Source organism: Xenopus laevis, chromosome 2L (assembly GCF_017654675.1).
Source record: "Xenopus laevis strain J_2021 chromosome 2L, Xenopus_laevis_v10.1, whole genome shotgun sequence".
Classification (NCBI taxonomy): Eukaryota; Metazoa; Chordata; class Amphibia; order Anura; family Pipidae; genus Xenopus; species Xenopus laevis.
This window is the reverse complement of record NC_054373.1, coordinates 60,010,985-60,026,951: the sequence shown is the minus strand read 5'-3', so window position 1 is coordinate 60,026,951 and position 15,967 is coordinate 60,010,985. Positions and strand designations below refer to the sequence as shown.

General features: G+C 42.0%; 1 protein-coding gene across 7 annotated transcripts in view; it reads right to left on the bottom strand.

Annotated features, from left to right (window-relative positions):
- scmh1.L (Scm polycomb group protein homolog 1 L homeolog) overlaps window positions 1-15,967 on the bottom strand; it is a 147,568-nt gene that overhangs the window by 9,833 nt on the left and 121,768 nt on the right. For 2 of the 7 annotated variants that reach the window (XR_005965352.1, XM_018245172.2), the window contains exons 1-8: window positions 11,748-11,898; window positions 10,029-10,322; window positions 9,274-9,333; window positions 6,880-6,950; window positions 6,440-6,674; window positions 4,181-4,269; window positions 3,860-4,103; window positions 3,549-3,772 (exon numbers count right to left, since the gene is read on the bottom strand). Coding sequence is in view for 6 of the 7 variants with exons in the window: in XM_018245172.2 (XP_018100661.1) it covers window positions 3,549-3,772; window positions 3,860-4,103; window positions 4,181-4,269; window positions 6,440-6,674; window positions 6,880-6,950; window positions 9,274-9,333; window positions 10,029-10,053 (948 nt within the window). In the remaining variant the exon portion in view is untranslated. Of the gene's footprint in view, window positions 1-3,548; window positions 3,773-3,859; window positions 4,104-4,180; window positions 4,270-6,439; window positions 6,675-6,879; window positions 6,951-9,273; window positions 9,334-10,028; window positions 10,323-10,871; window positions 11,018-11,329; window positions 11,348-11,402; window positions 11,504-11,747; window positions 11,899-11,960; window positions 12,028-15,967 lie in introns of those variants that run through there. The other 5 variants (XM_018245169.2, XM_018245170.2, XM_018245173.2 and 2 more) reach the window with 4 other exon arrangements.

The window sequence follows — 15,967 nt, the reverse complement described above, 5'->3', positions numbered from 1 at the left end:
ATAGACGCACCGATAATATTGTACTGGGCATCTCTACTGATAGAAATGTACAAAGAAAAAGAAAATGGTGGGTGCAATGCCACAGAAAGTTTGCACCTTTGTAGTAGTAAGAAGTTCAGAACCACCAAATACAATAACTAACTAACATAACTGACTGTTATATTGTATAGTTGAGGTTCCAATCATAAACGAAAAGGATTGGGCTCTGAATCTGTTAGTATTAAGCTTATTATTTGTTTTTGTAACTTAAGAAAATGATTCATGTTCGAATAGACTACCCTGCACCCCCCCCCCTTTGCTTGTCTTTGGGACAGCTAGAGCAAATGGCACAATATGTAATGGTGCACCAACACATATCACGGAGGTTGTAGTATATTCCCTACAGTTAACTGGCTACCTGGCTTCTCAGAGTATTAACATGTAATTTCCTCGGTATACTACACCCCCACATCACAGTGAACAACTGTCAGAATCTGCTGTATCCTCTGGGAAAAGGTGGTGGTGGCAACTAAAAATCAGAGAACAAATTGTAGCTAAAAGGCAAAGGGGGGCAGGGTGAGTAGGAGTGATCTAATAAGTAAAAGCAGAAGATACTTTTTAAAAAAATTATTGTGTGTGTGTGTTAGTAGGTCGTGTAGACCTTTTGCAATATGAATTTATGATATAAATAGAATGCAATCTTACCTATGCCAGAAAGTATTAGCTTCTGATTGTAGCTTTTAAAGGAGAACTAAACCCCCTTGCTAAAAAGGCAAAGGGGAGCAGGGAGGGGGACTATGGAGGGTAGGGGTTTTTATTAGCAAGGGGGTTTAGTTCTCCTTTAAGTAATGCACCAGAAATGATAGGGTTAGGGCTTTCAGGTTAAACCTTATGTCATAGGGAGAAGAGTAGCTGGATAGAAAGTGGATTTAGTGTATCCCTCAGGAGAGCATATCAGACTACTTGGCAGACACACAATGAAACATATTTTTAGCTAGCTAGAAGTAGTGGCTTATCAATTTTCCTGTGCAATATAAGCCAATATAAATCTACCAGAAATGGGCTTTATAGTGCATTTATCACAGTAATGTGAATCATTTCTATCAGTTATCATACCAGAATTAGACCTGATGTTACTATATAATCGCTATTTTTTTAAAATGTCCAATTACTACTAATTATAAGCTAGATAATGTAAAATTCAATTTGGTTTGGCGTTGCCCAACCTATACCACTATTATTTGGGGCAATTCTGGTGACGAGTAGATGGTGGTTTGAGTCAGACTGCTCGAATTCGGCAGTGACACTGGAAACTGCCGTCTTGGGGTCGAGGGAGGCCCTGCGGCTCTTGGTAAACAGGGGAAGGGAGGTACACCCAATGGTAACCAGGTCCATGAACACCACTATCACAGCCTGGAAGGTAACACAATCTATTTTCACCCCCAAGGGACTGACTGTGTACTCCGCTCATGCTCCACTGTGGCGCAATATGAATCTCCCTCTTATGCTAGACATCCCCGACTACCATATCTGGGCCACATCCGGCTTAAGATTTGTGAAGGATTTGTTCCCCCAGGGCCAATTACTCAATCGAGACCAAATACAAACCTCTTTTCCAGTAAGCCAAGCAGCATATTTCCGGAGCTGCTTACTTCAACATGCAGCGAAAAAGCAATTTGTCGGTCCTCAGACACTGATCCAAGCTTCCGCATTGGAAACCAAACTACAACTACAGGATGTACCAAACCTCTCTCCACTATTTACCAAACCATACAATCATGGCAAGACAGACAGGAGCTCCTCACTTATGACAAATGGCTTCTAGACATAGTGGATTTAGACCCCGATAAGTGGTCGGAAATTCTCAGGTTACTGACTCAACCCATGATTGCCAGCAGAGACAAGCTGATTCAGGTGAAATTCCTACACCGCATCACTCCCACCAGAGACGCCAATTGTACTCGAGGGTGCGGCCACCCGGGTACATGGATACATATGATATGGTCTTGCCCCAAACTAGTGATTTACTGGACACAAATAATTGCCTTTATATCTAAAATAATGGTCCTCGAGATACCTCTGGACCCAGCACTGGTGCTGTTGGGTTTGACAAAGGGATTTGTTGATAATGGTTCCGACAGAACATTGCTACAATTGCTAATGTACTATGCACGTAAACAGATAATTTTGAAATGGAACAGGCTTGATCCTCCAACACTTGCAACCTGGAAAGAATTAGTTAACAAGGCACTGCCATGCTACAAGGCTGCCTACTTTGCTAGAGGCTGTATGGACAAGTTCATAGACATCTGGATGATCTGGGTGCTGAACCCTGAAACTAACTGCCCACATGTTTTTTAAGGTCTAAAATATATGCATTGTGTTATAGTGTATGATCACTCTGTACGTTCGACCCCCCCCCGCTCTCCTCGCCTTACTTTCCTTTTCTTTCTACCTTTCCTTTCCTTTTCTCTTTTTTTCTTGTGATATGTATCTCTTCATGTGGATACACTGTTGTTAAACTCAAAAAGAAGTTTAAAAAAAAAAAAAAAAAAAAAATTTTCAATTTGGTTGTTTGGTCTGAACAATCACATTCTGGTGTTTAATTCATTAAAAAAACAAATAGGCAAACAACATATCTCCATGCATGGGATAACTGTCCAGCCTAGTATTGGATGGGACCTATTTCTAAAATGATTGTTAGATTAGCAGTCTGTATGTGTGTAGATTAAAGGTGGCCAAGCATTATAAGATTCACTCATTTGGCAAGTTCACCAAATGAGCAGATATTTCCCGATTGATGGGCATACGTTCAGAATTAAAATGACTGGATTAAAATGATGGGAATCGGGGCTGTTGGTAAGAGGGCCGAATCAACGAGCCAATATGGTCCTCGATCCAATGCATAAATCAAACCTGCCTGATCAACATCTGGCCAATTTTTGGTCAGATATTCGTCTGGTAGCCCCATCGGAGGGCTCCATACACAGGCAGATAATATGCTGACTCAGTCTAACGGACTTGCATCAGCAGTTTAAATATGCCCATGTATGGCCACCTTTAAACTCTATCATATGCAACAAAATGTAATGCCTACAAATAATTAGTTGAGCTGCATTCTTACAAGATGACTCAATTAACCGGTTGATCCAGTAGTAGAGTTAATTACTGTTTCCATTTATCTTTATTCTTTATGGAGAAGAACCAAAGTAATGCACCATCAGCCGAAATTGGACATCATACTGTAATGTGACAGGCTGGTTCACATTACATGGGTGTTTAAAGCATTCATCATGATGAGATCTTGCTAGCATCCCTACAGGGTGAAACCATTTAGTAGTACTGAACATTATGCTAGCCCCAGAATGGTGATCATTTCTATATCTGGGGCAATAAGCCTGCTGACCAGTGTGTCTATCCTCATTGACATATCCTCTCCCACAATATAAATATGATACTGCACTTTAGCATTTGCAATTTATGACATTCTGTAAATTCAGATCCAATTCTTCCATAGCTAATATTTCCCAGGCATACATATTTGCTGGAATTATTCAATGGATTCTCACCTTACTTCCTGGCTTGGGGCCTCTTTTCTTGGGAAAACGAAAGGGTTCACAGAGTTTAGAGGGTTGGCTGGACAACTGATGGACTAGAGCTTTTGGCAGCTGTCCCTTCTTCCTCCCTGGCTTTCTGCGTCTACGGCCAGGTACAACTGGAAGCAAGTTCTTTGGGCCTCTCATCATTGATGTTGCAATTCCAGCAGCTGGCAGTGGGCTCTTGGGAATGGCCACTGTGAATAAGGACAAATAGTGTAACGATTGTACTGAGAGAAACTACACACAGCCCCATGAAATTATGTAAGCCATTACTTTTGTACCTTTGGTCCCTGGAGGCTGCAAGTTATCACCAGTAAGGGAGCACCATCCCACAGGAAATATATCCCGGGAGTCATATCGACACCAGTAATCAAATGCTCCTCTCCAGCCGTCAAATGTTACAAGAATCTCACTGCCTCTCAATTCTCCTATGGTTGCAGGGCAGATAAAATGAGGATTTTTTCTGTCCACAGCCTCCAACTTCATCCCAATTTCAAAATAATTCTGGGGTGGTGATGGTGGCTCCTGAAATGGAGAGACACGTCAGTTCTTTTTATTCAATTAACACACATGCTGCCATGGACACATAGTGTCATTATTACCTTGTGAAATACTTTGGCAGGTGCCATCTCGGCTCCATTTAGAGTCTTTAGAAGAAACATAGGCCATGAGGAGGCATTGAGCCTGAAGCCTAAACATTAGATAAAGATGATAAATATATAATAAGTGCACAGTTTCTTATAAAGATACTGAACATCTGTATATGTCATGTCAATAGGAAACACAATGCCTTTCTAAAAGGACACTATCATGATTTATATGGTTCTGGTGGTTGAGTGGTTGCTAGGATAAAATGCTTGAAAGCAGTTTCTTTTTCCCAGGAAAATTTATTGGAAATTGTAACTCAAATTGCACTAGACCAATAATATTAACTGTTGATCCATCTCTTTGGGTTACGGATTGGGGTGTCAGGCAACCAGTCTCTCAAGCATTGTCTATGACAGGGCTGTCCAACTGGCGGCCCGCGGGCCGACCCCCCCTCATATGGCCCTCCACATCTAAATCTGCCTGCTGTGTCTGTTTACCATATGTAAACCTTGCATTGTCTAAACCACAATTTCAAACTAATCCCCTGCATTGTTCACATCTGTGATCCCCCTGCATTGTTCAATCTTGTGACACCTCTATTGTTCACATCCTAAAGGCCTGTACTGTTCACACCTGAGCCCCAGACTGAAACTGCCCACATTGTTCTCCTGTTCACACCTTATTCAAAATGCTAATGGGGCACCAGCACTGTGTCACTGTATGTAGTACATCTTAGAGTGGTCCTGATTCCTGTCTCCTGCTCTGTTCTGCCTTCCCTATGCTCCCTGTGTGTGTCATACTTTGGTATTTGTTCTGGGGGTATGTTAGCATTTGAAAATTATTGTTAGTGGGCCCTAAGGTGTTTCATCATATGCTGGGGTACTGTATTATACACAGGGGAGGAGGAGGCATATGGATTTATGGGTATGTCTTATATGACTTAGCTTTTTTCCCATATGAGTGACATCCTTGCCCGGACAGGCACAAGGTAGGTTGGCACCCTAGGCAAGAGATTCACTCAGTGCCCCCTGTCCTGTATTACCATTTCCCTCCTTATCATGATGGTAAATATTTTAAATAAAGAGAGCAAGAAAATGTACAACACTTTTTTATATTACTGCCCCCTGTACCTGTACCAGCAAGCTCACCAGCCATCCATCATACAGCCCTCCTGCAGCCATCATATTGCCCCCAATCTTTACCTGTGTCAGCAGCAGCCAAAAATAAATCTGATCACATCATATTGCCCCCAAGTATTTATGTACCTGTGCCAGCACCCAGCAGCAACAGCAAACATATGGGCCCCAAATCTGTACCTGGCTGTTCCAGCAGGAAGTTCACACTTTACAGTAATAGAAAGAATGTCTTCAGTTCAGTGCAACTGTGCAAGGCTGAGAGCAGCGAGAGCGAGCCACACCAAGCAGGCCGCCAGCTCTCTGCCTCTCTCTGTCACCCAACACATCAGTGACATCATTGACGTGTGTATGCACGTCGTGGTGCACCACACAGAAGGAGCGGTTACTTGCCAGCAAGAGGGAGAAGGGGAAGGAGATGGATTCCACCCAACTAGGTTACCATGATTACTGAAACAAATTATTAAATAAATGCTTGAAAAAAGTGCGCCCCTCAACGATGGCGCCCTAGACAGCCGCCTACTCTGCCTACCCCTAGTTCTGGCCCCGATCCCTGCAATGAGCCCCAACCATTTGGTTTTTTGGTGTGTTATTAATGTGGGCATGGTCTTGTGGTAACATGGGTGTGGTTTAAAATGGGTGTGGTCTAAAACAAGGAGTGGCTAACACTGGCTTCCGTTATCGGCCCACCACCATGTAGATTGGAAAAATTCCGGCCCTCGCTACCATAGAAGTTGGACAGCACTGGTCTATGATACTACATTAGCCTCTTTGGAGTATCCACAAATATTGGCTAATTCTACTCCAGGGTTGCAAAGCATGGTGGTCAATCTGTAACACTGTTAAACAGAATAGCTGCATGAAGTGTTTCCACATATTAAGGGTCATATTTGAGGTGCTGATCTCTGGCCAGGGGCGTAACAACAGAGGAAGCAGACCCTGCTGCTGCAGGGGGGCCCAGGAAGTATAGGGACCCATGAGGCCCTAATTCATATACAATTTCAATAAATATTGGTAAAACAGGTCAATCTCTGACCATTTAAAGAAAGGTATGTAAACATTATGAATACAGTGAAAATATTTTTGGTACTTCAACAGGACAATAATTACAGTATAGCTTATTAATTGCTTTTGCCTCACCTAGTGGGGGCTGTAACATGCCACCACTCTTCTCACATGTCCCAATAGGCTGAATCTCGGAAGAGTCCACCAGTCTCCAGAAATCATTCTTGTTGTCACTGCCATCAAGCCGCAGTCTGAGTCTGGCTCCTGTGAGACCCACTACAGAGGCAATGCAGGTGGATGTTGTGTTCCTTGGATCTTGGGCTTCCAACTTCATTCCTATCTTATAATCATTGGAGGGAGGTGAACACGACTAAAAGGGGAGAAAATAGCCATCAGACATTGGAGTACTTTACTGAGCTATTTTCTCCTTTCACTACACATCTATTCCCCATTTAGTCTATCACAATTTAGTTACAAAATAATGTTGTCACAGGGCATGAGGGACAATACATTACAATGTCCTTTTTGGCCATGGAGCCTATTTCTCCTTTGCATCCCAAATCCCTTTTGCTCACCTGCCGGAAGCAGTGAGGGGGTGCTGGCTGGGACCCCGTTTCTTTTAGGTATTTCTCCCAACTGAAGTGACCTGCAATTAAAATAATTAATAAGTGTATTAATACTCAGTTTTCTACACTATATATTCAATGATACTTTTAGATATGTCAAGTTGTCTCTTCAGATTTTCAATTACAGAGATCTGATACATCTCTATAAATTTTCAAAGTAATTTTACAGAAAATGAAAAAATCTCTGCAGATCTGTATTATAAAAGAGTTGGGCTCCTATATTAGTTGCAGAATCACACCAATAATTACAATGCGGTTGCCTGTCCTGTGGCAATATACAGTATGCTGAAATGCAAATATTTCCTACACATGTGGCGAAGAATCTTTCTGATATATGGCAGCCTGCGTTTGGAAGTAGCTATACAACTGCCTATAGCCCCCCTAGGGAAAAGTTTTTAATCTGTATAAATTGCCATAAAATCAGGTGAGAAGTATCTTACTTATTAACACATAGCAATAAATGCATCAAATGGCCCTTCTCTAGCAGAAATTACATAGCTTGTCGCACTTATTTAAAGTTACAGCCAAACACTGTATTCCTAAGCTAGCTACCATACTGTGAGTATCAGCATCTTTATATATTTCCTTTGGTTGTAAAGGGGGAACACTGATTGTTTATTTGCTATTTATAGTTCCTAAATTAGACATTTCATGTGGGTATACTTTATTAATTGCATAATGTTTATTGCATATTCATACAAGTTAGTGGGAGAAGTCACACTGCTTAAAATATACCGCTTTTTTTTCCCATTAATGTAATGAATAGGGCTTGTAATGACCATAATTTAGGCTATTATTAAATAGGAAATATCTATGGTTTTTGTTATTTTCTACTCTAAACATGGCAGGTTTTATCTGAAAATGAAACTAAGGTTAGTGCTACATGGGGGCTGAAATCGGGTTGCTGAAATACCCAGCTCATACACAGGAATTAGCCTGCTCTCCTGCTCGCAGACACGGAACAATTGTTTCAGCTAGGGTACAGGCATATGTGGCTGATTTCAGCAAAGAAACACAAGAGTTTACATTCTTGTGCAAAATCAACCATGTGTGTCTGCACCCAAGCCAACATAACGGTTCAGGGTATGGCCAGGAAAGGAGGCTTATGCCCGTGTAGGGGCTGATTTTTGGCCTGCGTATTTTAGCAGCCCGATTTAAGCCCCTGTGTGGCACTAACCTTAAGGCCAGGGCCAGACGATGGTGGATCTCTGCCTGCATTTCTCCGCAGAGAATCTGCTGCCCCACTGCACTTCTGCTCCTGGTCTGCCTGAAAGCATTGTTTCCAATCGGGTGCAGGCAGACACGGCAGAGTTTGGCACCAAAACATGCCATTTTGCATTTCGCACAGAAAAACAACCGCAGTTTAAAAGCCTAGGGGCACAGCAGGCCGTCGGCCACCTGTGGAGAATCCGCAATATAATACATCGTCTGGTCGCATTTTGCTTCCTGATCCAAAAGACCAAAGTCAAACAAACCAGCAGCCTACTAAAAAACCTCTGTATTATGGCCTGCTCTTTTATCTTAAAAGATAACAGTAGCTGGGGGCAAGCTGGAGTTTATTTTTCAGTGGACTGTTGGTTTGTTTGACTTTGCTCTTTGGGATCAGGAAGTAGTTTTATTTGCACATTTTTACCTGTTTAAGGGTGGTGGCAGATGTGGCTACTCGGGAAGATTAGTCGCCCAGTAACAAATCTCCTCTTCTTTGGCGACTAATCTCCCCTAAATGCCTTCCCGCCTGCTAAAATGTAAAACACCTGCAGGAGGAAACTTCAGGCGACTTTGGAAAGCCGAAGTGATCCCACTGGCGATTTACATTCTAGCCAGCGGGGAGGCACTATGGGGAGATTAGTCGACGAAGAAGAGGCAATTTGTCGCTGGGCAACTAATCTCCCAGAGTAGCCACATCTGCCACCACCCTAAAGCAAGAAATAAAAACCATAGATAATTCCTTAAAAAAATAGGCAAAATGTATATTCAACACAAGTCCGATTCATTAAACCAGTGAGAGTATACTGTCACATTGCAGAAACAGACCAACCTCACCAGAAGAACAGTGTTATCAATAGATGCTGTTCAGGCATGTAGCATGACAGGTTTGTATAAATAAAGATGTGTATAAATACAAATATGAAGAGAAGGAAAGATCAGTGAATAACATCCTTAGATAGTTTACAGCTCATGAACTGTAGAATACATGAAAGATAAACATTAATTGTATTTATGGTATGCATTTTCTTGCTGCCTCATTGCTATACATTACCTACAGGAGTTTAAAATGTAAACAGTAAGACATTACTATGTATATACTGCTGCAAACATTGAAAAGCAAATATATATATATACCCTGATTAGCGTGAGTGTCTGATGGCCGCCCATGTCTCCTTCCATCCTTCCAGTCGGTTGCTAAAAGAACAAAAATAAAAATTTACCTTTGGTATTGATTTGGATATAGGGTAAATTTCTTGATATGAAGTATAACAAAAGTGGTGTAAAAGTTATACCTTTATTAACTGGCTAACTGAGATGATAAGCACAGTACACAAATCGCCAACTAAGAAAAGTGCTGTTATTTAAAAAAATAGTGACTCCCTTTTGAGCAGAGGTCTGCCTCTGGCCCTGGCCATTTCCCTGCTCTATTTGCCCAACCTGTCCATTTCCACACTCGGTTGCGTCACCATTGGCAGTAACCATTGGGGCTGCTGTGTCTGCACGGACCCCTGTAACCACAGAAGTCTGAGGGTTCAAGCACACAGGCAGATTCAGGGAGATTTAGTCTCCTGGCGACTAATCGCCTCTTCTGTGGGGCGACAATCTTCCCGAACTGCCTTCCCCCTGCTATAATGACAAAAACGCCAGCAACTTCGGAAATCGAAGTGCCGCGAGTGCATTGGTGCTGGTGTTTTCTCATTATAACAGGGGGAAGGCAGTTCGGGGAGATTGTCGCCCCGCAGAAGAGGAAATTAGTCGCCAGGCTACTAAATCTCCCCGAATCTGCCCATGTACTTGCTCCCTTAGGACGCTTGTTAATCAAAAGATTCATGGACAGGTACATGCATACATGTATACATACACTCCCATCCACTTATTGCCTTTATTACCTTTCAGATGTCCAGGCTTTCGCATGATTATAGGCTGATAAACCTCTGGAGAATTAACAGATAACCTGAAGTCTCCACTGACAGACAAGAAGCAGTTGAATACTTAGCAAACAGTCAGACATTGGCAATACCAACGAACTGGGAAGATTCTACAGCCAGTCAGGTGGCAGCTGTCCAGAAGGAATGATAAACAGCCTCTTAACAGCATGAGAGAGGTTCTGTTGACCCGTGGAGGCTCTCAGGACAGCCGGGTGGAAGCTGTGCAGATAAGGTGAGGTTCTCTTTTTGCAGACACTACAAACAAAAAAAAGGAAAGGGCATGGGTGATAAACAGTACCTGTACCATTTGGCAATGTTCTACAGAAATCAAAGCAAGGCAAACATAAAAGTTTCTCATGGAAATATAGAAACACAGGGATATAAGTGTTTGGGGGAAGTATCCTTCAAGGAGAATAGACAGTCACAGGAAGACATAATAATATATTTTCTTTAAATAGGTTATAAGTTCAAAGAACTGTCAGGGAACCTTTTGCAGGCTATCAAGTTTTAACATGTGAACATGTGTTTTAGCAAAGGCAATTCTCAGCATTGTCTATGGCAGGTTATTATCTAGCGTTTTTTAGCCGTGACAAGTAACTTCTACTAGTAGCTCCATGTGTTTTCACCCTAAGGCCAGGGTCAGATGATGGTGGATCTCTGTCTGCATAAAAGTATTACTAATCAATTAAAAAAATTACTGGCATCCGTTTGTATTTCTTTTTATGCTAATCATGGACAGAAACTGACCAACATAATAAACTGTGTAACCACCATTAGTTGCACACAGAGTTGTTTTAACTTTACCATGCTGTCAAATTGCATTTCAGCTGTTAAAAAATCCAGAGAAGTCCAACTTGTGCCCCATCTAATGTCCAATAAAACGACAGCAGACCTTGGCTGTGAAGGGATTCTGGTAGTTGTAGTTTAAACAATAAACAATGCACAGATCCTGCCCCACACAGAGAGGGGAATGCTAAACAGGACTGTAGCACACAAGCAATGTACTTACAGTAACAAACTAAACAGGAAATGATGAATAAAATACAGCAACGGTAACAAGAGGTGTTTCTACAGTGCAACCCCATGAACCCTCCCCTCAAAATGCTATCAGGGGATACTGGAAAGTAGAGTTCAACAGCCACCCCCTCCAAAACAAACTCTGACAGACTCATTACAGAGGATCATGCAGTACAACACAGCAGGTCACACTTGCAGGCCAGACAGACAGATAAACATACACATTACAGGAAGTGCAAACCTACCCAAAGACAGGACAACAGTATACGAACAACAAAGGTTTAGCAAAGAAAGAAAATGCTACCCGTAAGAGCTTACACTCTAATATAATGACATCTGCCTGTCTTCACTTCCAGCTTCTCTTCCTCCCTGTCTTTTCCTGATCACGCCCCCTTGTGCTCTGTTCACCCTCCCCCTCTCCCTTCCCCCTAATCCACAACCCAAACAAGTATAAAACAGCCATTTCCCTCCTCCTGCTCTCTTCCCCTTCTTCCACTCCAAAGGCAGCTTGTAACCATCCTCCCTCCCTGCAGGGCCCAGTAGGATGGTCCAAGAGCCCTTTCTCTCAATCACACGGCTGGCTTTCCTTGTCACAAAGCCTAGCACTACTACGCTTGCTCTTGCATTTCATTTTCTTTGTTACTCAGCCAAGCATGTGCTTACCAATCTTCCTTGTGATTTTTTTTCTCCCGGGCTTTAATACAGAAGTGAGGATCTTAGTCTCCGTCCGCCATGATCTTTCCTACGCAAACAGACGTAAAAACAGACACCCCCCTCTCTCCACTCCTCCTTCTCCTCTCCTTCTCTTTCTTGTGCCCAAAAGGACACCTAGTGCCTTAACCCTTCCATTACACAGTGATAGGAATGTGCAAATACCTCATTGTTGTAAAGATGGTCTCTTCCTGTACAATCTGTAGCAGAGTCCCACAAAGTAATAGTTGCCCTGTTGGATGATAATAGAGGACAAGGAGTGCTTTTATAGGCTTATCTAAGACTGGGTGTCAGTTACCTTCAAGCATACATTTTACAGAGCATATATTTTTAAAGATATTTTAAATTACAAAATGTAAATAAAAGTACAAAAACAAATAAGAAAAACCTACAGTATATACAAAAATGTTCAGATCACGTTTATGAAAACAACAATGCCAGAGAGATATTTGCAGTTGACTTTTTCTATAAATTAAATGGAGCTCAACTGCAAAACTACAGTTCCCAGCATGCTCTGCCAGCAGAGTAGTTGGAGGGTATCATGACAGATTCCTGTGCTCACGTAGCATACATTTTTCAGCATCTTAGTATGTCCTAACTTCTGAAAAAACAGATGAATAATATGCCACTCATTGCCAGTGTACATTTCGACGCACTTTTTCTTTGAGCAACGTCCACCGGAAGCAGTGTAAAATAATGGTGGTAAATCTTGTGTTCACACGGCAGAAAATAAACAAACCTTGATAAAGTCGGCATTTATTGTTCACAGCTTTTTACACCATTTTATCTGTGAATTTCATTTTACACAGCATAATAAATGGGCTCCTTAGTGTTCCTAAGCAAGCTTGACACACACACACACAATTCAGTTTTTAATTTTCAATTTTAAGGTGGATGGGTTTCCTCCAGGTACTATGTTGCCTCTCACATATGTGAATGTGATAGGGTCCTTAGATTGTAAACTCCATTGGGGCAAGGACTGTATATGTATGTATATGTATATTCACTGTAAAGAGGTGTCTGTGCTATAAAACAGGTATTAAGCCTAAGAACCGAAATAAATAAATTCAATAAATGACATGTAAGCTAGGAGCAATACAGTCACCCACCTCCTACTCTCTCTGTATTCAGCCAGCACAGCATAGAGAGTAGGGTTGCCACCTGGCCGGTAAAAATTATGGTTGATCCCAATGTTATTAATAGGAAAAAAGATAAATATATAGGAAGGCCGGTATTTTTTTCCAGAAAAGATGGCAACCCTAAAAGAGAGTGAAGGTGGCCATAGATGTAACAATTACGATCTTTCTTGGCAAAGATCTTTCCAAGAAAGATCATTCGTTTCAATACACACGTGTAGAGCTGAATCATCAGATATACAGGTAGAAACAATAAATTCTACCTGTATCTGACGATTCAGCACTAACAATGGACAATGTCAAAGAAGCTTGATCAAAATTTTCTGTCCAGCCCGATCGACGAGCCGACCGATATCCAAGTCTTCTGCCGACATCGGTTGGCTCTTTTCCCACCATACACGCACCGAATATCGTATGAAAATTTGTTTTGTACGATATTATCTGTGCGTCTATGGCCACCTTGAGGTGCAACAATAAGCTTTTCCAGATGTAGAGACCCTGAGGAGTAAGCATCTCCACATGCAGTTCCCCCCTGTAATTTGAACCACTGTAGTTTGATCTGATTATATCTTGTTTATATAAAGTAAACACACCAGTTATACAAGTGCAGCACAGCAGTACATTCAGTAGTGTAACTATATGTTACTAGGCCCCACAGCAAATTCGATTAAGGGCCCCAAAATGTTCATTGGTACTCTGTTAGATAACAACAAGATAACAGAAGTAGTGCAGGAACGACCCTGGAGAATTCTCTTGCTTCTGTAATTATGTTAGTGAGAACGGTTTAGGGAAGGTTTGTACCTTTAAGTGTATTGGAATATGGTGTGTTTTCTACTCCAGTGTGTTTCAGGTGAAGTGAAAGCACCTCATGCAATCCCTGCTGCCTCCAAATCACTTCAATGGGAAATGCCTAATACCACTAGTATCATGATATCATATGAAGTGAAATAAGCTAAAAATGACTTGCTCCATAATTTATATTATAAGGTCATAAAGAGCATTCCAGAACATTCCTGCACTTGGCTTTGTAACAATATAGCTCTAGATTAAAGATTGTCATATCTGGTAACAGAGCCCAAATGACCCAAATATCGCCATATCTTATTTGACCAAAAGCCTAGATCAGTGCTGTTCAACCTTTTAAATGTCGTAGACAGGGCCGGATTTCCTGGGCGTGCACCCCAAGGTTGCACGGTCTTAGCACCCAGACACGTGGTCCTAGGGCCCGCTCTGGCCCTCCCTCCTCCCACGAGTGCGCATGCGCCGGAGCACTGTGGAGCTGCGGATCCATTTAATCATCAGGGGGGAGGATCTCCAAAGCCAATAAAAGGCTGGGTGTGTGCAGAGAGAGCTGCAGTTGGCGCCCAAACGTCTTCTCATTAGGAGCTCCTATGTAAACTTGTGTTTTGCCTTGCAGCCTATTTCTGTGCCTGGTCAGTCTATGGCACAGCAAGTGTGTGGAAGTGCCTGTGCCTGCTGAGCAGCAACTGTGGCAGTGCCTGCTGCAGGCTTAAATTTTTTTTAAATTACTTCAGAGTGGGACTGTCTGACTGGCTTGTGAGGGGGGAGGAGGGTGCAATCAGGCCAGGCGGGCAGGCTGTGCTGTAGCCATTTGAAAGTGATCTGGGTGTGGGGTGGGGTCTGTGTGGGGCACTGGGTGTAGGACTGTTGAACTGTTACAAGGAGTGAGGGAGGGGGCAGACAGAACTGAGTAAAAAAAACTACAAAAAAATTATTTGGGGGCAAAGTAATTTGTAAAGGGTCTCTGGGAGTGGGACTATGCAAAACTGTAATAACTGAAAAAAAACACAGAAATATGTTCAAACTTTCATAACCTGCCAAATTTTGTAAAATGAACATGGTAATTAGGGGGTGTGGCCACAAAAGGGGCGTGTCCCAAAATGTTGGTAGGTATGCGCTAGCACATGGTTCTCCAACCTTTTTTTACCCGAGAGCCACATTCAAATGTAAAAAAAGTTGGAGAGCAACATAAGCATGCAAAAAGGTCCCAGGGGTGCAACAATATAGACTGTAATTGGCTATTGGTAGCCCCTATGTGGACTGGCAGTCTGCAGGAGGCTCTGTTTGGTAGTAGAAATGGTTTGTATGCAACTAAAGCTTTCCTTCAAACCAGAAATTGAAAAATAAGCACCTGCCTTGAGGCCACATGGAGCAACATCCAAGGGGTTAGAGAGCAACATGTTGCTCGCGAGCCACTGGTTGGGGATCACTGCGCTAGCATAACAGTGCTTCTTTTACAACTGTAACTTTAGCAGGTTTAAGGGGGGGGGAAGAAGCACTACCATGCCTAGGGCCCTGTTTCGTGTTAATCTGGCTCTGGTTAAACCTCTCTTGTTTATGGTGAAGAGACTGCTCTGAGTGCTTTAATGTGTTTCATTTTAGGACTTAAATTGCCTTTGACACTGGTTATGTCCAGGTCTCTGTCAGTTATGAACCAATACCACATTGTTGGCACACGCTCTACATCATACGAAAAGGTAATGTAAAAGCCAACAACCCCTTTAAACACGGGTGATAAAACGTCTGGAATTGTTCCATGATGGTTTATCATGAATTTATTTAGTAGCTCCAAACAACCCACCATTAATCTAAATTGTATAAAAAAAAAATCAAAATATGAAAAAATCCTTTTTATCCAAGATTGCACCACCTTATTCAACCATACAACTATTTAAATGACAGGACTCCTTTTTGCAAAGAGCAAAGACAGCAATAATTGCCATAATGTTTACCCACAATGCAGCACTATTTTTTAGAATCCCAGTTATGTGCACCTGCTAAATAGCATGAACTGCAACAAACTATTTAGTAGTAGCGTTGCTAATTTGTGCCTTCATAGGTAAATCACAGCCATGGGCTTTTATGTGTGAATGCACATGCTTTATGTATACTGTATGTATATATAAATATATTAGTTTTTTTTCTGTTAAAATAAAAACCTTTTTTTCTTCATAAGTCCTGTGTTTGCTAGCTTCTTTTGAGCCATTATATGTTACCGAGGAGTTTCATGACCAT